The sequence below is a fragment of the Pangasianodon hypophthalmus genome, chromosome 11, assembly GCF_027358585.1.
Source record: "Pangasianodon hypophthalmus isolate fPanHyp1 chromosome 11, fPanHyp1.pri, whole genome shotgun sequence".
NCBI classification, from domain to species: Eukaryota; Metazoa; Chordata; class Actinopteri; order Siluriformes; family Pangasiidae; genus Pangasianodon; species Pangasianodon hypophthalmus.
In genome coordinates, this window is record NC_069720.1 from 8,014,484 (window position 1) to 8,039,621 (window position 25,138).

Genomic DNA, 25,138 nt, shown 5'->3' on the forward strand with positions numbered 1-25,138 from the left:
GAGCCTCTACACCTAAATCCAACTGTTACATTATATGTAAACATATAAATACATGCATACATTATTACATATATGACATCAAATTCATTTATATTTGTAGTTTAGGGATTTGGAAAAATGTCATTTTCAGGAACCAGCCATTTTTTTTTTAATTTACAAAATTTAAAGGGTTTTCAGGAATGTTGCAATTTTAACAAATTCAAAATATGTTTGTTCTCATTGAACACTGAATAACACAAAGCCTTATGGGTAACACTTTACAATAAGGTTCCGTAGTAACCCAATAACTATGTAAGAGCACGATGATGAAGGAGTATAGCAACTGTCTGAAATGAATAATGTGTTACACTTCATTACTAATGAATGAATGATAGATTACCACTTTGCTATGGGGATCAGAAATGCTATTAGTAATGAAGGGTTTTAGTATTAAGACATTATTGCTGTTAATGACTCATGTACACATGCTGCGGTTTCAGTAGTAGTAGTTTTACCCGAAAATAATGATTGCAGTTTTCTGTAGAAGTGAATACAGTACACCATGTACAGTTTTTAAGCCATAGCTCTTGAGCAGAGGTGAAAAGTAACAAACTACTCAATTTGAGTACATGGCTCACTGTAATGGCAAATTTCAATATAATTCAATTTTGAGATGCAATCAAAATAAAGCAGTTTCTTGCCAAAAGTCTATATTTCAGAAGCCAAATGCTTTAGTAAGCAGCAATGTCTGACATAGTGGAGATAAATGAGCATCCCTGGGCCAATTTATCAGCTATCTTCAGTTTCAAATGCTTCAACAGATACAACATAACAATGATCTGTAAATTGTGCAAGCCAAAACCCATGGACATATCAGCATTTCACTGCTTAAAATCCGACCTGCGGAAACATGTACAGGTCAGACATTTAAGTTCAAGTTAACTGAGTGAGCTAGACTTGCTAGTCAGATCTTTTACAGTGTGAAAACTCTGTATTAAACTTAAAATATCGCTTTAATATTCAGTAGTGATTTCAGTAGTGATAACTAACAAACCTAGCAAGCTACTGAAATCCCAACAACAATTTCATTAGCTAGTATAAAGTTTCTTTATATACTGTTTATAATGGAGGTGGTGGTCACTTTCAGCATTGCTCACGTGATTAGTTAACATAATTGTTCAAATATGCATTTCTCAGATACAGAACATTTTTAGATTAGTTGTGTTCATTACAGACATGTAAAAAATGGTACAGTAATTACTCCAGTAGTTTTTACCCAGACAACTGGTAGTCTTACTTGAGTAATTTTCTTGATCATTACTTATACTTTACTCAAGTGAAATATTACTACAGTAGCAGTTCTTTCAGTGTCAGTGCATTTTGTCCTCTTTCCACCACTACTCTTGAGACTAAAACCATAGCACAGGGAGGTCAATCAGGAAACAGTCATTTCCACATTGATTAGAAAAAGGCAACAATAAATAAGATAAAATTCTAACTGAACATCAATAATAAAGAGTGCATGAATTAACAGAGTAACATTCCTAATTATGATCTACGTAATCATCTTGCTGTAAGGCTAGCCTGCTCTGAACTCTGAATCCTTAGTGTATGCTTAGACTAACTTAACATTTGGGGAAAAAAAAGGAAATAAGTTACAGTTTTTTGGTAACAATTTGTATGGTGGCTTCTCTACATAGACTATAATAATAAACATGTTGTTGACTGACTAACTTGTTTCACAGACATTCCACAATGTTAAATGTATGTATAGATTTTAAAAAACACAATATGTCATTCGTTAATAACTGAAAAAAAAAAGATTCATCAGCAAATTGCTGATTTATAAGCAGAATAACACACTTCAGGACGACAACAGTAGCAGCATTAACTGTGTTTTGTGTTGGGCCGCATCATACCACCCCATCATATTATTTCCTTACTTAGTATTCTATTTCTAGTCTATTCTGTAATTTCAAAATTGAAAGTTTTCATCATTAATGCTTGTTACATTTTTTTAGGCTACTCATTTTATGCATTAGTATGGTACTAATTATTATTAGTACTTTATCTGCGTATCTGTTCATTCCATAAGTGTGCCAATGTTTAATCCAATGTTAACTACTAACTGAAGATACAAACAATTCATTCTTATGTTTAATCATTAGTAACAAAGCATAACATATTCATTTTTAACATATTCCTCGGTTTGAGCCACTGAAATACTTTGCTGGGTATGCCATTTGACGGCCCCTGATATAATTACTGCCATATATTAGAATTTTTTTTTAATCAAAATGCAATTTCTTATTCAATATATTCACATGACAGTTTCCATAAATCTTTACTCTCTTTGAGCTGACTCTCTCTGTTAATCCCTTTTGTACTCTTCCTACTGTAATCCTTCTATCCGGTGTTCAGTTGATTGTCCGTTCCTCCCAGGATTTCTTCCTAATGTTCTTATGGAGTTTTTCCTCACCATTGTTAGCTTCAGGCCCACTCACTAGGGATCAACAGTGGATTTCTGTAAAGCTGCACTGTTAAAAAATGCGACATAAATATGGAAATGGAAATTATTTAGAAATTAATAACCTTAGGAAATCTCTAAGTTGAAAACAAACGTTGTTCAACATACGGCAAGAAATAAAAGTCTTTCCAGCTGACCATATTTGAATGTTTATTTAATACATCTTCTAAACATACATTTTTCATTTGTCTTTAGCAAACCTTTCCGGTACTGCAAAGAGGCAAGAGAATCGGAAGTTGTCAAAACAGTGACGCTGTGAAAGATTTGGTGTAAAATAACTACAAACACTCCCATTGCAAAAGAACACAGAATTGTTTCGCTACAGACAACAAACACCATGAGATCGTTAACTTCAGATGCAATGGCACTGATATCACGTACTATGAAGATTCGCAAAAACATTGCTTAGGTGGGTGTCATTATAGAATAGTGACACAAAGCTTGCACTGTAGTTTATGTTTTTGGCAAGTTCGAAAGTAAAGCAGTTTACCATTGAATGTGATTCTGCAGATAGTTGACATTTCCTCCACAAACATTCACTTGCCTTTGACTGTCTTACAGCAGATTCAAACTGTAAATGATTTGACTGTAGAGCGCGAGATTAAAGTGATACAATAGTGGTCACACTGAACAATATTTATGCCCTCTCATGGCTGTGTTTAGAAAATCGATGCTACCAACCAAAGAACAAAACAAAAACAAACATATAAAGAAAAAAAATAATTTAAGCTGACCAGTATAGAAATTTACAGTATGTACAATCACATACAATTAAAATATACCTATATTTTAGTATTCTAAAGATTTTTTCCACTCAAGCACTCGTCACTGACAAATCAAAATGGCAGAGTATAAAAAAAAGAAAGGGGGAAAAGCAAAAAAAAACAACAACAAAAAACAAAAAACAGATGCTAACTAGAGTAACGGAAATTTAGTAAGGCTTTGCCGACTATGTGCCAGAGAAAACAACATCAGAAGTCCATCTTGAAATGAAGATCTATCAACAGTGCTAAACACGACAGGCACCCATACCTTCAAGAATGAAACTAAATAAATAAAAAATATATTCATATATGTATATATACGTTTATAAAATGAAACACTGGAAAGCTTTGTTCATTAGATACGTGGTTGCCATTTCAAAGGCAACATATCTTTTACACAACTTCGCTGTCTTTTATTGATCAGTTTTTAGGAAAATGTTTAGCTTTGTAGAATTCTGTACACTATATACTGTACGAGTAAAGAAAATGTAAAAGTTTTCTTTAAATATTTTGTACTTTTTATTCGAGTGTATTGAAAAAAAATGGTGTTGCAGGCACTTAAGTCCATCCCCGACATGTAGGTGATTTTACAGTGGTGCAGTAAGGTTAGGGGCCGTTTGGTTTCTCCTGGATTGTGTTGGCCTCAGGCCTGACGAAGCGCACCAGCGTTAGCCAAGGATGTCCAAGTAGACCGGTGCAGCTTTGCCCAAGGCATACAGGACTTTCTGAATGTCTTTGATGTTCAGTCGCTGTTGCGGTTCTCTCTGCCAACAGCCCAGCATGAGGTCGTAAACTTCCTTGGGACAAAGACGAGGCCGGTCCAGAACACGCCCTTGTGTGATGCACTCAATCACCTGTAGGAGGAAAAGGGGTTAGTAAGTTCAGTTTGTAAAGGTTCCATACAATTCCTTACTTAGAAAGGCCTCCATAAGTAACTAACTGACTGAATAGTGAAAACAGTTACCTTTTAATGCTTAATAATTAATGATTGGCGATAAATAAGACAATTCGAAATGGTTATGTTTTGTTTCATAGTGTTGCTTCATGTTACTACTTTTGACTAGCACCATGGACTCTGAACAGATGAGACGTCTGCTTTGAATTTGAATCAGAAGAATAAACTTGCCCATTTGTGTGTAAACATCCTGTTTTCATCATCAGATTTTTTTTTAAACAAGCCATGTTGTCAATTTGCAGACTAGAGAGAGTAAATCAAATGAAAAATCAGAGTCTATAAAAACTCTCTTTTTTTTGTAACCTAAGGTCTCTAGCCCTGTAGCCCTGTAGTTCAATAAGCTGCCTTCAGCTGAATAATGTACATAAATGCATGTGACTAGATAAAGCACAATAGAAGATCTGCTACAGAAGCAGGTTCATGTTTAGAAGACTGGAGTTGCTGAACTACAGCCAGTTTTTTCTACATTTATCAGTTTGGTCTGCTGAAACGCTATGATGGGTCCACCGGTTGATGACCTTTATTCTAAACTGTTAACTATATTATATAAACTATTTCTGTACTCTTCTATGTTAATGCACATTACACAATAAAGTTTACACAAAGGTCTGACCTTTTTTTTATCACAACCTTTCTTGAGATTTTGAGTGCTCTGATTAATCAAAGGGGGAAAAAAATGTTAACAGCAGTCATGTTGTTACAAAACAGTTGGCATTAAAATTCCCATTGGAGAATCTAAGTTTGTACTGAGCAAATGCTGTTGTTATTGCATCATCAAACAGAAGAGCCAATCACATTGTAGTATGCAAATCTTTTCTGTTATTACACTGCTTTACCAGGGAAGGACAGTAGGTGCAAGTAGTTTGGGGCCATTTTCAATTTGTATATTCACAGTATCTGGATTTCTTGAAGAGGATAAAAGAAAAGAGACTATTTTCTAATGATTTTATGTGGACCTGCCACATCTAGAAACGTACTATTCAATAAAACTACAGACTTCAATACTGGTTAGGATGAATTTGAATTACTAAGAACTCTGTCGGCCCTGTGGCAGTCTTTGCCTATGTTTGCTCTCGTCTTCCTCAGAGATCACACTTAGGTTCTAAATATGTCTGTATGCGTGAAATTCTCCAGCACCTCGTTATTGGACAGCTGAAACCACGGCTGCTTGCCGTAGGTGAAGATCTCCCACATGATGACGCCGAAGCTCCACACGTCACTCTCTGTGCTGAACTTCCGGTACATGATGCTCTCGGGTGGCATCCAGCGAATGGGCAGCATGGTGTGTCCGCCCACCTGGAGGAGAACAGATTACACACTCCACGGTTAGTCAGCCAGCACGCGTCACACTCGCTAACAGCATGATGAGCCGTGCCCCGGATCGCTCGTTGTGCAGTAAACAAAAAGATATAGTCTGATACTGGCTGATTAGAGGTGATATTCGAAAGTGAAGTTGAGAGAAGAAGAATGATGAAGGGTTGCGAAAGAACTCGATAGAACCACACCCATAAAAACTCCCTGGACAAATAAAAAAAAATCATCCACCAATGGCAATGCCTTATTGTACAATGTTGATAGGTTGCACACCTGGATGAATGTAACTTAACACTGACACTTCCAGCCATAGGGGCCAAATCTGTAATGAAACAGAAGGTTCTAAACCACATTAATCAAGCTAACACTCTGCTCTCATTAGGCGGGAATATTCTCAAATCTCTAATGGCTATTACTGGACCCTGGTATGATGTTTCTGTTCTAATTCCCATCCCTCCTGCTGTCTGCTGTTACTTCAGGCTACTCAAACTTAATGTTGTGCAGACAAATGTGAACTTGCTTTGTAAATATCTCCCTCTGCCAGATTTAATTAGGTGCTTTCATCATAATTCTGGAACCATATTGTTCAAACGTGTTCATTTACAAGCCATCGCACAGCGCTCACTATAGCACGTCTCCTCACCTTAGTAGAGTGTGAGCTTCTGTGGGTCGCTTCTCGCCGGATTAAGCAAACTAATTAAGTTAGGATGGTGATTTTAAATGACCTTTCGGTGGCACACACACTGGTCTCCCTACATGTGCAAATGAATCTGAATCCCTGTTTAAGGAAGGCGAATTAAAACCGGTTAAACAGGCATGCAAATGATAGCGCTATCACCTTGGGCTTTGTGGCTGAGGCCAAAGCAATTAGCCCAGCAGGGTAGGAAATTAATACAACAACCACCCCTCCTCCCACCCACCTCAAAAAATAAATGATACAAATATGTGTTAAAAAAATAATCATCTCACTTGCAATTACTCACAAATTTCCTTTCAGTGACATTCTGGAGTGCTTTGCCTTTCACTGGCGTGTAAACTGGATTACAGGCTAGTCGTGGCTGCATGGTGGAAGGTGAGATTGGATTAGTGGCGTGGAAAGTGGTGCAGCATGGCAGAGGATGGATTACAGTTCCTCAAGGGCCACTCACCAGGCATTTACACTTTTAAGTGAAGATGAAGCAGATTGGACTGAGCCGATAGGCATTTTTTTTTTTTTTTTTTTTAAACTCGAGACGAAGGGGGAAAACAGGAAAACAAGTTTATACATTGTGCAATGCTTGTTCTATAAACTCTATAGGACAGGTAGAACATTGGGTCCAGCTTGCAAGATATTCGTTGATTTTTCTTTGCAATATGACTGACATGGCTGAGCTGTGCATTTCGCCTGTTTATCAACAGCCGCCACAGGCAGTCTGAAGCCTGAGCAACAATAATCCTGGCATGATTTGCAAAACTGAACTTGTACTGTTATTTTCTGGGGTCACTGATTTTGCAAATACAGGATGTGATGCAGGCTCTCATGATGAATGTGCCTGTGTGTGTGTGAATTTCTCACAGTAGCTCTCTTTTTACATTCTGTTTTACTGCCTCCTGCTTTCTATTTTCTGATTCCTGACAATTCCTAGGTTATCACTCCTGAGTTCTTCAGTGTGTGCCCCGAAATCAATTTAAGTCCACCACTACCATTATCATCATCAGTATATATTCTGTAAGTGCATACTCTCAGAGTTGTTTAGTACCGAATACCAAAATTGCACACATCAATATTCAATCCTCAGATGCATCGACACAACACAGGCTCAAAATAGTGAGTTAAACGCATGACAAAATAGCTTAAATCCTGCACACACATTATGAATTCATGACTTTGATTTAGTATCTCATGACTCATGACGTCATGTCAGAGCATGATGAAAAATAAATAAATAAATAAATAAATAAAATAAAATGCAAAATGTTAGGATGTGCTGGATCAAGTGCTATTTTATATACTGACTAATAATGAGAGCGGAAGCCATTTTGTTAACTTAAACTAAATTTGAATTGATTAATATGATAATTATAACTATTATAATTATTATAAAAATAATTATAACAGCAGTATTTTTCCAATATACTAGACTCCTGTTAGATGTTTACTTCAGTGCTTGCAATCTTCTCATCCTTATCAATATCAATATCATTGTACTAGTCTTTTCTATTTTCAGTTTTTTCAAATCATCTCTTGCTTTTATGATGCATCCTATTACATTTAACATCAAAGAAAAAAGCTATTTTCAGTTTAAAGGCAAGTGTTTGTATTTAAAGGTGGTGGTCTAGCTTCTATTGGAAAACCCTCTCTAGGATGATTCCACTCAAAAAAAAATCGGAATAATCTGAATTGGGCTGCATAACCCATCTCTGAATAAGCATAACTTTCCCCACGTAAATATTGACATAACTTTTGTACTTAAGTCTCCGGGTCTGAATACAGCCCTATACTTGCGAATCATGCAAACAGACCCTGACTCGTGAAGTAAAGACACTGTGCACTATTACTTCTGGCTCCAGTTTGTTAGTGTTTTTTTTCCCCTGAATGTTCCCTCCATTTATCAAAAGACCTCAGACATTGGATACTTGACACACCATTAAACGCCAGGGAATCAATGCAGCACCTTCAATACCCGCACAAAAGCGTTTGGATTGGCTGTTGGTGAAAAGGCCGCTATCTTTTTCCTCCCTCCCCCTTTCACTAGTTTCTGGTGGCCAGGTGCTCGAGCCCTGCAGGAGCGCCAATGTCAATATGACTAGTGGTGTGTGGATTGTGTGCTTGGCAGAACCCCTGTTTATAATCACTCGATGCAGTGAATATGTCCAGTGTGGTTATGATTTTCTAATCTTTCAGCTGTGTCAATATCGCAGCATGTGTGTGCTGGAGAGATGCTATCAGCTGGTGCAATATGAACTTTCCACTTCCTGCTTGGCCTACATACAGGCCTCCTTCACTTAATAAGGACAGAACATTTCACAAATGTAATCTGTGTGCAAGTAAATGAACTCTGAATTCAAATTAATTAGGAATGTTAAAGCTAATTAAAAACACAAGGTTTGATCTAAGGTTTGAGCAGGTGTATTAATACTAATTGAAATTCAACACAAAATAATTAGACGTAATAACACAAATTAATTATATTATTTGGTCTATAATATAATAAACTACAGTTTAATTATAGGGCAAACATTTGTTCCCCATGTGACTCCTGCTTGGTTTTATAATGCCATATAAATTCGTATCTGAATAAATTCTTTCTAACAGCAGATTCCAAAATTGTTTAGATATTTACCCTAAACCTGGCTTAATTGTCAAAATCTGCACTTTCATTCACATTTCATTTAATCCCAACTAAATTTTCACACATGTGAAGAGCAGCATTCTGTGTCACCGTTACCATGGCAATGAGAATCTTACAATCCTTCAACAGCTAGTTAATGCTAGCTCAGCATGTTATCCAGATATTCGTTCATATTGTTTGAGTTTTAACAAGTCCTTCGTATCATAACGTTCTATCTCTCATTCCTTCTTCAACCAGTCAGACCGTTATAATACTAAGATCACAAAGTGGTAAATGAGTCAGTCTCAGCGAAATGTCCTGCAAATGTCCTTATTGAACAGAAGGTGAAAGGAAGAATTTGCATTAATTGAAAGGTTACTTGGATGCCCTCCAAATTCTCAATTAATTTTAAACGATTTAAAATGCGTAACTCGATCTTTGTTTCACAGCACCGTTTTTTTCACCTGCCATGTTGGCACAGAATGTATGCCAGGCGATTCAGATTTGTGAAGCAGTGATTCTTGCATTGAATACATTGACCTGAATAAATTTATTCCCATTCAGATGTATACACAAGTTCATTGAGCTAACAGTTGGATTATTAACACACTATCTGACACTATATGTAAAAGTTGCACCCTCGCTTATGTTCATATTCAGAGTCAGGGACTTAAGTACAAAATTTATGTCAATATTTATGCAGTTAGTCATATTCAGACTCGGGTTACGTAGCTACTTAAGTTGACTTTCACGCCTCCGAGGTTGCCACACTTTTCTTGAGTAGAAGCATCTCAGATGGGGTGTATCAATAGCATCTAGAGGACTAGCTTCAAACACAAGCGCCTGTCGTAAGGCCAAAAAAAACTGGGAGATAGAAAATGCAGACTGAAGAAGGAAACAGCTAGGGATCACACCTCACACTGAGAGGGGGAATTCAGATGTAGATTATTTTATCATGCTTTTATTTCACTATTTTGAGCTTTTAAATTAATAATGTTTTTGTCATGACATTGTTTTTGTTCATTTGCTTAACAAATTATTTCCTGTAAAAAAAATCATGCTGATGGTTTGAAGGATAAGCTGACCAAGAGCTCATTTAGTACAGTGCTTTAAACTAATTCATAATTTTATTTTTTTTAAAATTGGATCCTTGAGTTAAGCAGTGTCTCTGACTAACAGGCTGTCTACTCCAATGTCCTACATGCGGGAAAAATGTTTTTATTGACTTTAAAAGGACGGAACTATTAATTAATTACAGCCACAAATAAAGTCATATGGTGGTTACATCAAGAATTGTGCAAAAATGTGACAAGCCTCTGTATTCAGCTAACTCCACCCTGTGTACACAACTCTCACATAATTCTGTAGGTATAGTGCTTTAGTATGCAATTTGGACTAAGGTCTGAATACTGATGTGCATAATCTCGGTATCTTCACTACACTATCTTCTGAATACAGCCATTTAAAACAGCCATAGTGAAACTGATACACACCCGGTAGTAGTCCATGCTGTAGATGTCCCTGGACATGCCGAAGTCTCCAATCTTCACCAGGAGGCCGTTTCCCACCAGGCAGTTGCGTGTGGCCAGGTCACGGTGCACAAAGTGCTGTGAGGACAGATACACCATGCCAGCTGCAATCTGTGTGGCAATGTGCAGCATCTGAGAAAGACCAAGTTCGCCATTGCTCTGCATCGGATGGCCATCCACCAAAATGGTGGCGTCTGGACCATGAGCCCTGGGGAACCGAGGAACAAAACAGGAACAGAAAGATTCTCATTCTACTTGCTACAGATTCATCAAGGCTGGTATTTTTCCAGCTTTTCTATAAATAGAGGTAGAGGCAAGGCATAAACGTGCAAAAGGCTTGACCTGGATTGCCGTGAAAGGTCAGACTATGCAAAAAAGTTGCCCTACAATCGCTGCAACCCCTTGAATCTGTGAACGTGCTATAACTTTGAAATAGCTCAATGTGAAGTAAAATCCCTGTTTCCTGCTACACAGAACCCATGTGTTGTTAAGGGTCCGGGACTTTGTTGATTTGCCGGGCCCTTTTTCATTCTTGCTGAATAGCTCTGATGATTGCAGACAGATTTGCATAAGGTGTCTGCTTAAATGTGCTCCAGCGTAATTTCTGCCTTTCTGATAGCCCTTGCAGGGTAAACGCCCCTTCTCCAGTGTGCTGGAGATCTAACAATCAAGCAGTCTTCAAGTCAGAGAAGCTATTTTGCATGTAAAACACACTCCTGCTTGTCTTGTGAGCTGGAAAGTGAATTCTCTTCAGGCCAGCTTTATTCCACACACGCAGTGTCTAGGTAAGGCCTAATTGGAATCGGCGACCAGCATCGCACTATTCTTTTATGCCCACAAAAACTGACTAGCTCCATGTGCCTGCTGCATTTCTGAAAAAAAAATTTCATTATTTGGCATCTCAGAATGCGAGTCGATAGGAAGTCTTTGTGTGTGAGAGATGAAATGTATCCCATTTAATTCACAATTGAATTATGTTATCGTGTTTAACAATATTCATTTAACTCCAAAGAGCACTTTCTCTAGATATGATCAGCTGAGAATTGTAGCATGGATATTTTCACTCCATAGACACAACGGAATTAGCCTGTACGCTACATGTACAGTGAATATTTATGATGGGATAATTCAGACCGAGAGCAGTGTGAGCTGCAAAATACCTCACAGTTGAACTGTCATGCAAGAGCAGAGTAATAAGACCTTTTTTCGAAATGATTTCTCCAGCCATACTACACAGGATGTGAGACGTGAGTAGCAATTACTCTATGTGTACGCCATGTGCAATCTTCCTTACACTTGCATCGTAACCTGGCGAGCTGACTTGTCGCGGTAAATTACTCAGGACAGATGCAATCATCAAAATGCACTTCTGGCACAAGTGGCAGCATCCCGCTGGCGTGATAAACAGCACTTTGCTTCAGCAATATTGAGCATCTCATTGATGGGAAGTTTCATTGCTGCTTTAGCACTGCCTGTTCCCGACGCTCGTTTTCTAAAGGAAGGCATCTCACCTCAGAAACTTATTAAGGTCTCCATGCTTCATATACTCAAACACCATGATGAGCGGGTCGCCGTCCACACACACGCCGTAAAACTTCACAATGTGCTCGTGCTGCAGGTTGGTGAGTAGCTCAGCTTCTCTCTGGAAGTCTTTTCTGGCGGCCAGAGTCGGGTCTTTCAAGGTCTGTGAAAGAGAAACAACTGAATTAAATTTAGGAAAAAAAATGGAACAAAACTACAAAACGCTACTGATGCCTATCCTGAGGCAATTCTCTACATAATAACTCCCATTTTCACACTGATGAAAAAATTAGGATAAATAAAATAATGGTGTTTAGTCGAATGTACATCTATGAGTGTAATTAATATAATACAATAAGTCAACTGAAGAAATAGTTTTTAAAAAATCACTGTAAAAAATTTCCCCTTAGGCCAATTTTCTTGATCAGACATGTTGGCTAATGAGTTATAATTTCTGTAATAAAGGGATAATTGTGTCAATTTAATTTTGGGCCATTTGTGGGTGCAGAAGGACTGTCAAATGCAATGCTGACTTTGTTCAGACAAATGGCTCGAATTAGATATGTTGTCATATCCAATTTCTGGCAAAAAACCCCACATGAACAGTGACGTAGTTAGGGGGTGGATTTCGGGTTCCATGAAATATTTTCCCGTTCCAAATGCTCATTCGCGGATGGTTAAAAAAGCACACATACAGCATGCATCACTGAGATTCCATATTTAACCTCCGCAAACATCAAACGAATGCATTCCTGAGTTTGTTTAGTCACATTTTATTAGCTACCAGCTACTGTGATGAGAAACAGCATTAACCAATCAGAATCACGCCTTTTTCCTGTTTCTGTTTGAATACCAGCCTCTGAACAGAGGGATATCGAGGTGACAGCCGATGAAGTTTGAGGGCTTTACTGCAGGAAGTGGAAAAGAATTACAGTTTGGTTTATAAGATAAAATGTCATTTGGAATTTGGTCACTTGTAATTTTCAATGCAGGCACTCGGTGTATACATCAGATTTAGGAATTAAATCAACTTGTGTCCTGTTCTGTAAACCTCACCCTGTTTAAGAAATAGAATCATACGATCAAACTGTAACAAGAACACTACACACTATCAACTGTGCATTCAGTTGATATTTTGTTGATTACACCAGATTGCAAAACAAACCGTGCACAATGGTCATAGTGCTTTATGTATCCTTAATAAGCAGTTATAATACTGTTGGGAAATAGATATAAGGTTTTATTTTTGGCATCCGCATCAGTCTATGTGCTATGAACAAATGTTTTAAGATGGATTAATTTGGATTTTTGTGGAACCAAGCTCAACAGCACCACCAACGGTACACAGAATGGTATGAAGACATGAGACTGGGGCTGATTTCTTTCTAGCTCAGACTGTAGATTCATGCAGCGTATCATTGACAGCCGTGTCAGGTGATTACACAGAGTCAAACGCCCTCTGGATCTAGATTGGATGTCCATTTGGGCTGATATTTTTCATCCTTCTTTGCTGACACATCCATAACACTTCATCAGTAGTGACTGAGAAGGCGCATGTGAAAGACAATCATGGGTGTAATGAATCTGAACGAAGTAGATTTAGTGTTTTTGTTTGAGCAAAAGGGCTACTTTTCTATTTACTGTGTTTGATATTTGGAAGAAACACATCAGAACTCAGTAGAACATTTTGAATTTGGAAGAGTTTTAAATTAGAAATCATGACAGTAGCTGCCTGTATGCCTTTAAGTGTGTGCGTGTGTGTGTGTGTGTTTGTGTGTGTAATAGTTTGCCCCACATCATTATTCTTATGCCGTCGAGATACAATGCACTGGTCAACCCTAATACTTTCTTTGTTGAGATATTGATAGATATTAGATTTTAGCCCTCTCATCTGATATCACAACCAATATCCTATGTAGGTATCATATTACTACAAAGTCACAGATGAACTCGACATTTTAATGTGACCCTACAATGAATGTAATGAATCTAATCCTAATCTGCTAAAGTAGGTTTGATATTCAGTACCTCAATGCTCAAAGCTCATGCATTATGTTGTGACAGATCTGTGAAATAGCATCAGACACGGATATGCTGTTTTAATGATGCACCATTGTGGTTATCACGAGTGCTCTGATTGGCTGGGAAGATCCTTAATAATCACCAAACCCTCCGATTTTCCCTCTGCAGTGCGCTTTAATGTGCCAGTGCTCATATAAATGAAATCTGAATGAGCCTTTTGAATTCTCTTTAATGACCTTGCAACATGTAGCATTGACTGCGTAGGTGAAAACGGGGTCCTCACGTTGCCACAAATGTTCAGCCTATCCTCTGCAGACATTCAGAGAGATTCCTCGGTATAGCCTGCAGCTTCCTCCCACGCTCCATTACTCTGGGTATTGGATATATCTTTCTGAAATATAATCCAATCAATTACACCATCCTTAAAAAATAGCTGGAACTCATACAGCACATGGGCCGATCTGACTCGATGAGAAACTCTCTGAAACACGCCACGTGGATGTTCAGATGGAGAGCAGCGCTAACACTACAGATGGCACACCATCCCCCCTGTCAGTGAATCTGTTAGCTTCCTGTAGCTCAGTGCCATGTCCTTAACAGTGTTCCTGCCCTGCATAACAGACACCCCATCAACGGTGCCACTGCGGTGTGTGCTGTCTGTCTGCGAATCTGTCTCACCCTCACTCCACAGCGAGGTACTGTACCTCGGGGGCAGAGGAGCACTTGTCTGTCAGTTTATCTTCATGCTGTATTGGTTTTAATTCACTCAATTGAATCAAAAGAAAGAGTTCAGATGCTGAGAGCGCGTGTTCAACATCATTACAGGTCCTAAAAAGCAGCCTGAGACGATATTATTGCTGGCACAGCAAAATATAACCATCAAGAAAACAGGTCTGATGATATCACTTAGGTAATGGAGAGGATCGGCCCTGAAGGCTTCATTTGGACATGTAACTAAATTCAGTGTATGCTCTACAAGACAAAGTAGTGATGCTTGAAGAGATACTGCAGACTTGGAAGAAGATATATGTCACCTAAAACATGCAAAAATCAATACAACCAACAGACCTCTGTGCCTTCTATAAAAAACGGCTAACGACCCAACATCCATCAAAATGCCTGAACTATAAATTGGGGTGAAGTCAGACAGAAATGGTCCGGTATTGCAGATACTCAGCCATTCCATGGAGAAAAATGAATTTGAATAGCTGTCGTACAAGCCTTAACAGTCCCAAATCGAGGGCAAAAATTGTGACCTCTTCCTGAACACGATACAGCAAAAGGAAGTGTACCAGTAAAGTGCCTGATATGTCACAACTGAAAACAGCAGGCACTTCCTTCAACTCTCCTGTTCTGTTCATCTCTTTTAAAGCAAACCTCTTTAGTGCTCACTTTTCTCCCAGTTATTGGCTACCAATTCCCACCCACTGGTTTCCCAGTGTGGGAGGATGAAGGCTAACACATCCTTTACCAAGACATGGGAAGCCAGCCAATGCATTTTTTTTTCATAGATGTATCTCATTCAATGTCATAGAGTGGCTAAACACTCTTAGAGGAGAGCCCTATTTTGAATACTATTTTCAATAAGAGATGCCTGTGGTTGGTGTTTATGACTGTGACTCATGGCTAATTCTTTTCTGGGTGTACTTAAAATGTTTTTTATATAACATTTGCAAACATTGCTGCATCATACAGTATGTAAGCATTAACACGAACATTTCCATAATTGTTTTTGTCTAACTGGGAACATTGTTCTAAAGCCATTTTTATAGTAGATGTGGTATTTTTTTTTTACATTGGGGGAACATTATTCTTGAATACTTACTGAACACTGTAATAACATTTCATGTAATAAATAAAACATGTAATAAATGATATCAAAATAAACTGGGAAAGATCTTCACACATTTGGGCATCTTTTTACTTTAGCTTTACTGACAGGGCAAAATTATATATTTTTTTGTAATATGAATTTGTAAAATTTTTTTTAATTGTTCAGGCTGGTAGAGAAATTTAGCCAAACATAAAAAGGTTTGTGCTTAAAAAAATCAGAAGTTTTAGTATTGCTGTATTCAATAATTCATCTTCAGTGCTTTATCCTGCTCAGGGTCATGGTAGATCTAGAGGATACTGGGTGCAAAGTGGGATATTTGTAAAAATATCTATTGTTAGAAGCACCATACAAATAAAATTGAATTCAATACACCATGAGCACCATGCAGACACACATTTCACACCCGGGACCAAATTACTGTTGATCTATCTATGGACATGTTTTTGGGAGGTGGAAAGAAACCGGAGAACGCGGAGAAAACTCACACAGACATGGGGAAGTATTACTCTACTTTTACTAAAAATTTAAAATATCTCATATAACCTGAGAACAGGGTTGACTGAATAAGACGCTACGCACCTTGACAGCTACCAGCATCTTCTCCTTGGTAGGGCTGAGGTTGTAGCACTCGGCCAGGAAGACTTTGCCGAAAGCCCCTTCTCCCAGCTCCCGCTTCAGAACAATGTCCCTCCGCTTCACATGCTGGACATCTAAGAGAGAGAAAGAGAGAGACAAAGTGAGGCAGAGACAATATTTTATGAAAGATGTGTGGTCTTATACCAGTAAACAAACATATAACCTTGAACAGGAAGACAGACAGACAGACAGACAGACAAACTCAGATTCAAAAGACTGACCATAATACCCATAATACCCAGGAACATTGCAGAGTTTTACCAGCTTTTTTCTCATTACCCATTTATGAGCTCTCGCTAAGAATATTCATTGTTTACACGTTAGTAGTTGCCAAATCAAGCATGAGTATCTATGCATGTGTGTGATAGTGAGTATATGATGTATATGTGTGGGTGTGTTTTTCACACTGTGTGAAAGGTCACTTCCTGTGCAGATGGAGCTCTGGAGGTTTCATTCACTCTTACAACTGGATGTGTTTTCTGCATTCCTCTGAGTGCCCTCAGAAAAAAAAAAAAACCTAAATGCAAATGAGAGTCAATTGTAAAAAAGCCTCTTCAAACCATCTGTGGAAATTCACTTGGGGCCATTTAGGCATCAGCACTCAGTCATTTTCATTATAGTGCTGGATATTAGCGTTTCTAAGAAAACTATCCTCATGCATACGATCGATGCCTCTGGATATAAACACGTCCTCAAATATGACCTTACTTTATGAAAGTAAAATGTGATGTGTTGCATTTTTTGTTTTTTTGTTGTTTTTCTCAGTTTCACCATAAGTAATGTGACTTTTCTAATTTTCTAGAAGAGATCTAAATCTGTATCCATATGTCCCTAAAGCTGCTTTGTGACAATGTCCATTGTTAAAAGAGCTATATAAATTATATTTCATTGTACTGAACCTTTATATATAACACACTACATCATTTCCACAAACTGCTCATTTTAAAACCACAAATTTTTATTTAATGTTTCCACAAAGCACAAAATGTGCTGTTAAGAGTCTTCACACCAGAGCTGTCCTGCCCATTCACACACCATTTCCAAATTTAGACCAACCTTGGACTAAAATCCATCGACAGATGGACAGATTCCTTATAATATGTAGTATGAAGTACTTTGCCTAAAATCTTGCGCTGCATCATAAGTCCATCTCAAACTCTCTGTCTGTCTACATTATTCATTAAAATTCATTACAATGTGTGAGTTTCCTGAAACTCTTTGTACTTAACCTTTTAAGCCAGTCATTATGGCCTTAACTGTTGTGTTTCTGACCTATATCTTGTTAGAACCAGCCAGAAGTTTTTCCTATCTGCCAGAAAATACTTTTGCTCACTATTTTTTTCTCTATTAGAGCCAGTAACAAAAATCTGCAGTTTTCATTCTCACGAATAATAGCCTTTCTCCGGTAGCAGGGTGATCTAACAGAGCAAAAGGCCTCAGAAACAGATCTATACGAAATGGCAATATGAGCAATGCACCAGTCAGCAGGACATAGTTATTATTTGTATAAATGTCTTCTGTAAATTTCTATAAATGCGGAAGTTTATTGACAGAAAGAAACAGTCTACATTGACAAACTGATGTTAGACAGTTAGCAGATGTTTCTAGAAACATCTCTTGGACACAAAGAACATAAAGTAGTGATGATCTAAAGACCGTGATGATCACATTTGTATGTTAAGGGGCTAATGTAGGAAGTTATCTATGTTGTTATCTGATAAAATTTCATCATATATACATTATATATATATATATATATATATATATATATATATATATATAATAAAATCTCAAAATGGACATAAGCCTAATCAATTTTTAGTTTGACTTTTACATCAGGTGATGAGACAGGCTGATGTAGATGATGATGTACTCAAAGTGAGAACTTATTTCACACTGTAAACTTAGAATTCTTTATAAGTAATGGTTTTTTTCATGAGCAGATTAGGTTATAAATGTTGAAGTAGGTGTGGCGTATTTGGAATTGGAATTGGGGGTATTTGGAATGAAATCTTTTAACCCAATTTTTCCCCATTTCACTTTTTCAAAATGTTAAACAGTAACATTACTTCTGATTGAGATATGTGAAAAAAAACAAACAAAAAAAAAACATACATATTTCAGATCAGGAAAATCTTTAGAACTATATAAAAGAAAGTGTCAAAATTGGACCACGTGAAGGGTATTTCCAAGCTGCCACACATATATGATTACCAAGTAGATAACTGTAGATGACTTTGGTTAGTTGCTGATTGTCTTTTTTATGTCTATGCATCTGTAGCCTATACAATATAGCTCATCATTAAAAATTCAGAGTAAGTTCAAATCTCTAAATTGCTAAAAGGTCACTGTTGTGACCTCAGCTCTGTGCTGCCTCCCATGTAAAGCACTTTGGATAATACCATTTGCCAAATGTATAAAAATGTAAATGAGGCATTTCATATGAGCTTAAAATGTACAACTGCTTTGTCCAGTTGTGTGACAGTTATTAAAGGTTATTGTAATTGTAGTTGCTATTTTAATTATAAATTTGATATGCTTTTTAATTTTTAATTACCTTAAATGATAGTCATGTCCTCACAAAAGTAACCAAAACTGCTATAATTTCTTAGTTTTTAAATGTTTTATTAATGTTAATGTTTGCCAATGCTTTTGGCACAGCAACATGCTGGGATATTAAGAAGAAAAGAAGAACTGTGAATTCTTCTGGCTCGTAAAATCAACAGTTACAAAGGCTTTTGGAAAATGCTTGCAAAAGTAACACATTTTCTTTCACACCTCCACCTCCAAGTGGCTCATTACAGTCTAAACTTTATCAATATTGGAAAACCAGTCCACTGCAGACTTCAGTGTTAAATGAACACTTACAGAACACTCACAAATAGCTAGTATGGATGAAGATACTGTATAAAACTCTATAGAATATATCATATGTGTGGTGACCTTGGACATTACTGCATCAGATTTTAAAATTCTATCACTACGTCTGGTTAAGATACATGCAAAAGAAAATTTCGGTTCAGGACAGCCCATAGTTTTCAGAACTATATATTGTAGAAAATTGTTCTTGGCTAATAGGAATGGAATCCAATGTGGTCTTCTGCTGTTGCATCCATCTCATCGTCAAAGTCACTGAGATGAAATTTTTTTCCTAATTCTGATGTTTGACGTGACCATTAACCGAAGCTCTTGACCTGTATCTTCATGATTTTTTGCATTGCACTGCTGCCACATGATTGGCTAATCAGATAATTGCATGTTTGCAGGTGTACAGCAGGTGTATACGTGTTCGAAATAAGGTGATTGGTGAGTGTAGTGTGCTCTCTCTCTCTCTCTCTCTCTCTCTATATATATATATATATATATATATATCTGCACATTCAAACAGTTATCTAATCAGCCAATCATGCAGCAGCAACACAATGCAAAAATCATGCAGATACAGGTCAAGAGGACATTCAGTTAATGTTCATATCAAATATCAGAATGGGGAAAAAATAATGATCTCAGGGACTTAACCATGGCGTGGTTGTTGTTACCAGATCGGCTGCTTGGAGTATTTCAGAAAGTGCTAATCTCCTGGGATTTTCACACATAACAGTATCTACAGTTTATATCCTACATAATGGCTGATTCCCCAAAACACATGAATTCCTTTCCTACACAGTAAAAAGCCATGCTTTATTAATGAGAGAAGACAGAAATGTTTCACAGCTTGGATTGTGTCACAGCATAAAATCACCAAACTTTTGCACCACACTAGTCCATCCTCAGCCAGAAACCCAACATGACTCGTCTCTCACACCACCTTGTCAGAATTCTGACTTCCGCCCACAAATCTTTGACAACAGAGGGCGAACGCACTCGAGCTGTGAATGGCATCTCATAGCCGCTGTTATTGCGTTCATCATTCATGCACAGAGAATGTAGGTGTCTAAGAGGGGAGACGCGAGGACGGGTCAAACCTCCACTTCTGCCTCAAATACCTAATTTATATTCACTTATTTGATCATTAAGTGGTCGACTGGCTTTGTCCCGTCCTCTGAAAGAGTCATTTCACAACACACCTGACAGCACAGAGCAGGATGGGCTGCCTTAACCTTCCTTTTTGCCATCCCTGTTCCCGTTCCCAACACACACTTCTTCCAAAGATTTAAAGGCAACATAATGCCACGATCAAAATAATAATTACACCAAAATCGACGTTAAAACACAATGGTTTGAACTGTATGTTTATCTTTAGCAAAAGAACAACTCATCATGATGCCATTATTGACAAGACTTGATCACTTTCTTATTTTGTTCACTGTGTAGCTGTAATGAGGTCAAGTGCACTCTGGATCAGAGCAGTTGTACAATTATAATTCCTAACAAAAGGCTTTCTGTGGTGAGGTCCACGTTTATTTAGATTCACGTCATCCACAGGTGCTGATGTCTTTGTCCTCTTGTCTTTACTAATAGTCTTAAGTCCTTATCAGTTGTTACCTTGAATAACAGGTTGGGAATAACAGACAGTCCATAGACAGGCTGGTCATCATGAAAACAAAAATAATCACTGTGTTCCTAATTTTCTCCACTTCAACAGGTGCGATGGGGTGAATTTTAGTAAGTTTGATTTTAAAGAAATCATATTCTTCTAGACAAAAGTTAACAAGGATATAAAGATATGACTAACTAAAATGAAATGACATTTCCAAAGGCTCCTTTCCAAAACATTCTTTTTTTAGCTTGGGCTTCTATTAATGGCATACAGCCGGTTAGCTTGATTTTAATCCCTTTTTTATTTCAAAATTGTCTACTTTTAAAAGTGATTTCTGATCTTTAGCCTGCTAATCTTCTTCCAGAATGATCTAAGGCCTCCTGGTAATTTTAAATACATTATAGTGTGAGATGGTAAGTGATGTAATTGGATCACTGATTCAGGCAACAGCTGAGAGGGAAGAAAAAGAGAAATACAAACACTTTACTTGACTGTATAGATAGAAGACAAGCTTGTGGACCTCTGGCAAATGCAAACGTGCCTTCATAATGTATCATGAACAAATGACTACAACTGGACAGACAGAGAAAAGATTCCTGTCTGTTGGCTTCGTCAGGGTGCATAATGATAAAACAAGTGCAATACGTCCAAAGGTGTTTTTGTCACATGATAATTTACTCGAAATTAGGATGTTGACTTTTTTTCATTGACTATGAGTAAAACAGCTTAGGATTCACGGGAATTTCTTGGGGAAAAAAATTACATGTGAGTGGCTTTGTTTTCAAAATCCGCCATAAAGTTGTGTCATGTCTGTTTACACTCTTTGTATAGTCTTATGAAAAGAAATCCAGTTTATCCGGTTAGCTCTCAAATAATGATTGATTGCCAGCAATATTAACAATTAATAATTAACAATTATTAAATATTCAGTCTATTAAAGAAGGTCCCATATGACACACTGTTGAGAAGAGAGAAGACTCTGAGGATAGTTAGCGAGTTAGCTGGGATAAAAGGCAGTTCCTCTGAGAGAGGCAGAGCCCCTGGGGTCTGGCCTCAGGCAAAACACGGGAAATGAAGCTCCAGACAGACGCGGAGAGCTCAGTGCCTGGACGTTGGCAGTACTTCTCTCTAGCTCTTTCTTTCTTTCTTTCTCTCTTTTCTACGGGTATGAAATAGAAATGGGTAAAATGAATGGCGAAGTTTCCATGTTTTTCTAGTGCTGTGTTTTTGTAGTATATTTCCCAGAAGTGTTGTGTCTGCGTTCCACCTCTGCCTGTTTGAGTTTTGACCTTGAGTATAAATATGCCGCTTTTACCTGCTTCTGTCTGTGCATTGATGTCTGCAAGGGATGCGGACGATGATTCTTTGATGAGCCCAAATAAGCCAGTTATATTTAGAGAAGTTTATACAAATTTACACGTCAGACGGTATGTTATGTCTGATCTTAAAACATCAAACAAAATGAATGAATGTTTACTGTTTTCTAATTTGTCTGGACTGAAGAGATCAAAATGGTCATATCTGTAATGAGACTCTGAGGGGAGAAAGCCATGTCTCAGAAAACCAGACATCCAGAATAAAAATTCATTTCAACCTTGTTCCATGGAGACTCAGCATGGAGTCAAATAAATGACACCTGACTGACAAGCTGGAAATATTTTTCTGCTCAAAGAAGCTTGCTACAGCATATAAGTGTGTTTATGACACATCGTGATGATGTTTTGAACAGTGCATTCATGACAGCTGGGAATTCAATATTTTCAGAACTTCCTACTTCCCACCTCAGAGTATTCCTGAGACCTCACAGTAAGCTAGTGCTTATGTGGCTTCTGTATGAATGTAAAAAGTTCCTGAGTAGCTTTTAAAATGCCAGAACAGACTTGTTTAATTGGTGCTTTATTTAAGGAATAAAATACAAAGAGCTGCTGTTATAGGAAAATAATCAACGACAGAGTGGTTTGATGGTGTTAGCACCTTCAAGTTGATTATTTTCCTATAACAGCACATCTTGATTGGTTTTCCTTTTACACCACAGCAAGTTGCCAACACTAATTTATTTTATTTATTTATTTTTTTACTTATTAAAGCCCAAAATGTCATAGTTTTTATCCATTTATAGTTACGTTTAATGCCACGGAACACCACAAAACAAGTTGTTATCAATATGTTATCACTTCTGCTTTTTTTTCTTGAAGTTAGTAAGGGAACAAAAATGCAGCTTTCATGTTGCAAAGAAACCACAAACCCCTCCATCCTGAAGACTTCCCCATATCTGAAAAGATATAGCTTTACACAAGAATGACACGTCATACTTTTTATCCATTTATAGTAACGTCTAATGTTGTAGAACATTTGTGGAACAACTTAGTTCCTGTTCCCTCATCAGCATCTTTTTTTTTTTTTTTCAAAATAAGTTAACAAGACCAAAAGTGTAGCTTTTTACAAAGAAACCACAAAGCCCTCCATAAGCCATTCCTGAATCAGAAAACCTCTGACTGTTACAAAGTTTCGACACTAGAGGCTCCTTCTAATAATGATGAATAAAATAATAAACATCTCTTCACAGGAAATTTCACCATATCAAGAATTGCACGTTTTTACACTATTTATATGGTGTGTCCACAATACAAGTCCTTGTGATAGTTAATATATAATTGATAACGTTACAATGAGCAGATTAATCTAAACCATGTTGAGCTGTGTTGTCATTGAAAATTAATTAACCCCTTCTGACCAACTAGAATGAAGAATTAAATATCGCTCTGGTATAATTATTTTCAAAAAAGGGATGTAGAATGTAGGTTACAGTAATTCTCCATTAATTGCGCTGACTTTCTGAGTAGGAATTACTATTAGCTGGAGGGCTATTCGGTGGTTGGAAGCTTCCCAGTTTTGACTTGCTCATAAGGATTACTTATTAGAACTAAGTTGTTTTTTTAATGCCACCAATAAAATGAATACACTTGTGTTCCTAGGAAGAATGTTTTTAACCCAGCTAACAGTTTTATGTTAGCATAACGTTTTTGAATGTTACAGTTCAAGGAACCTTTGGTTCATATGCTGCCACATTTTACTTGGAGGTACATACAACTAAATACATAATGTTATTTCTTGTCTAACTTGGGATGTTACATAAGCAAAATTCTTTGAAACATGAATTTAAGAACATTAAAACCTAACCATCTAATAACGAAGAAAATTCTAATGATGTTTTCTGTTAGAAGAACATAAGGAGTTTGTGATATGCTTTCTACTTGCTTTTAGTACTAGCAGCTTTCAGGTCAAAGTTACCGCAGGGAAGATCGCTGGTTAACCAGTTAGATGCTAGCTAGCTAGCTTAGATAGCCGGCATTATATGTATCAAATGACCAGACATTTCTTCCCTCTTGTGTTTGGAATTATATTTTAACGCTCCATTTAGTTCAAATCTTAGAGTTCTGAGTAACCGTTGTTATGTTGTTTCAATGAATTATGGCTCAGTCAGCAATGTTTTTTTTTTGAAACAGCTTTAGTCTAAAAGAATTATCAGTAGGCAGTCATCATAGATAGAGCGCCAAGTAGAAAAAAAAAATAGTCCCGCAAAATCCGGATGAAAATATTGGTCCACAGATAATGCACTTTATCACCATGTGAAACATACTGTGTGTTTTGAGCCAAGTCAAGTCAGACTGAGCCAAATGTGTTTCTAATTTTAAACAGCAGTCTGACAGACTTACTGAAATCTAGAGGCAGAAGACAAAAACGTGCATTCCTTTTAAGAAAGTGTCATTGAAATATCACACTCTCGTTTTCATGAGGGTTTACATGCAATGGCCACGAGCCATAAAGAATTTATACAATCTATAATGAATAGTGTGTTAATTTATTCATGAGAGCTTAATTTGAATATCTCTTCCTTCTCTCTGAGATCTCCACATGGCCATCACAGTGCTCACAGTGAACAGACCGCCAAAGTGTGCTGAGAATAGCAATGTGTGTGTGTGTGTGTGTGTGTGTGTGTTTTTTGCAAGAAAAAAGGAATTCATCTCTCTCAATGAACTGGCTTCCTTTTACTGTTTGTATTTGTGACAAACATCAAAAAAGGTTCTATGTGGCAAAAGGACAGTTTGTTCTGATTTATCTGAAAGGATTTAAATGAAGAATCTCCATTAGGACCAGGCCTACAGATGAGTAGGCCACCGGGACTCGGCAAAGCGAAAAATAAATCTTAGCAGCACCAATGATCAAAAGAGCAGCCAAGAGCCTCCATTTTGCCAACAATAGGGT

The 25,138-nt window shown here is 37.4% G+C and overlaps 1 protein-coding gene across 1 annotated transcript in view; it reads right to left on the reverse strand.

Moving 5' to 3' along the window:
* Window positions 1-2,639: 2,639 nt before the first annotated feature.
* ntrk3b (neurotrophic tyrosine kinase, receptor, type 3b) overlaps window positions 2,640-25,138 on the reverse strand; it is a 132,797-nt gene continuing 110,298 nt past the window's right edge. Inside the window, exons 13-17 of the mRNA XM_026930256.3 lie at window positions 16,336-16,466; window positions 11,891-12,063; window positions 10,344-10,587; window positions 5,363-5,521; window positions 2,640-4,124 (exon numbers count right to left, since the gene is read on the reverse strand). Coding sequence (XP_026786057.1) covers window positions 3,939-4,124; window positions 5,363-5,521; window positions 10,344-10,587; window positions 11,891-12,063; window positions 16,336-16,466 — 893 coding nt within the window. The 3' untranslated portion in view covers window positions 2,640-3,938. The remainder of the gene's footprint in view (window positions 4,125-5,362; window positions 5,522-10,343; window positions 10,588-11,890; window positions 12,064-16,335; window positions 16,467-25,138) is intronic.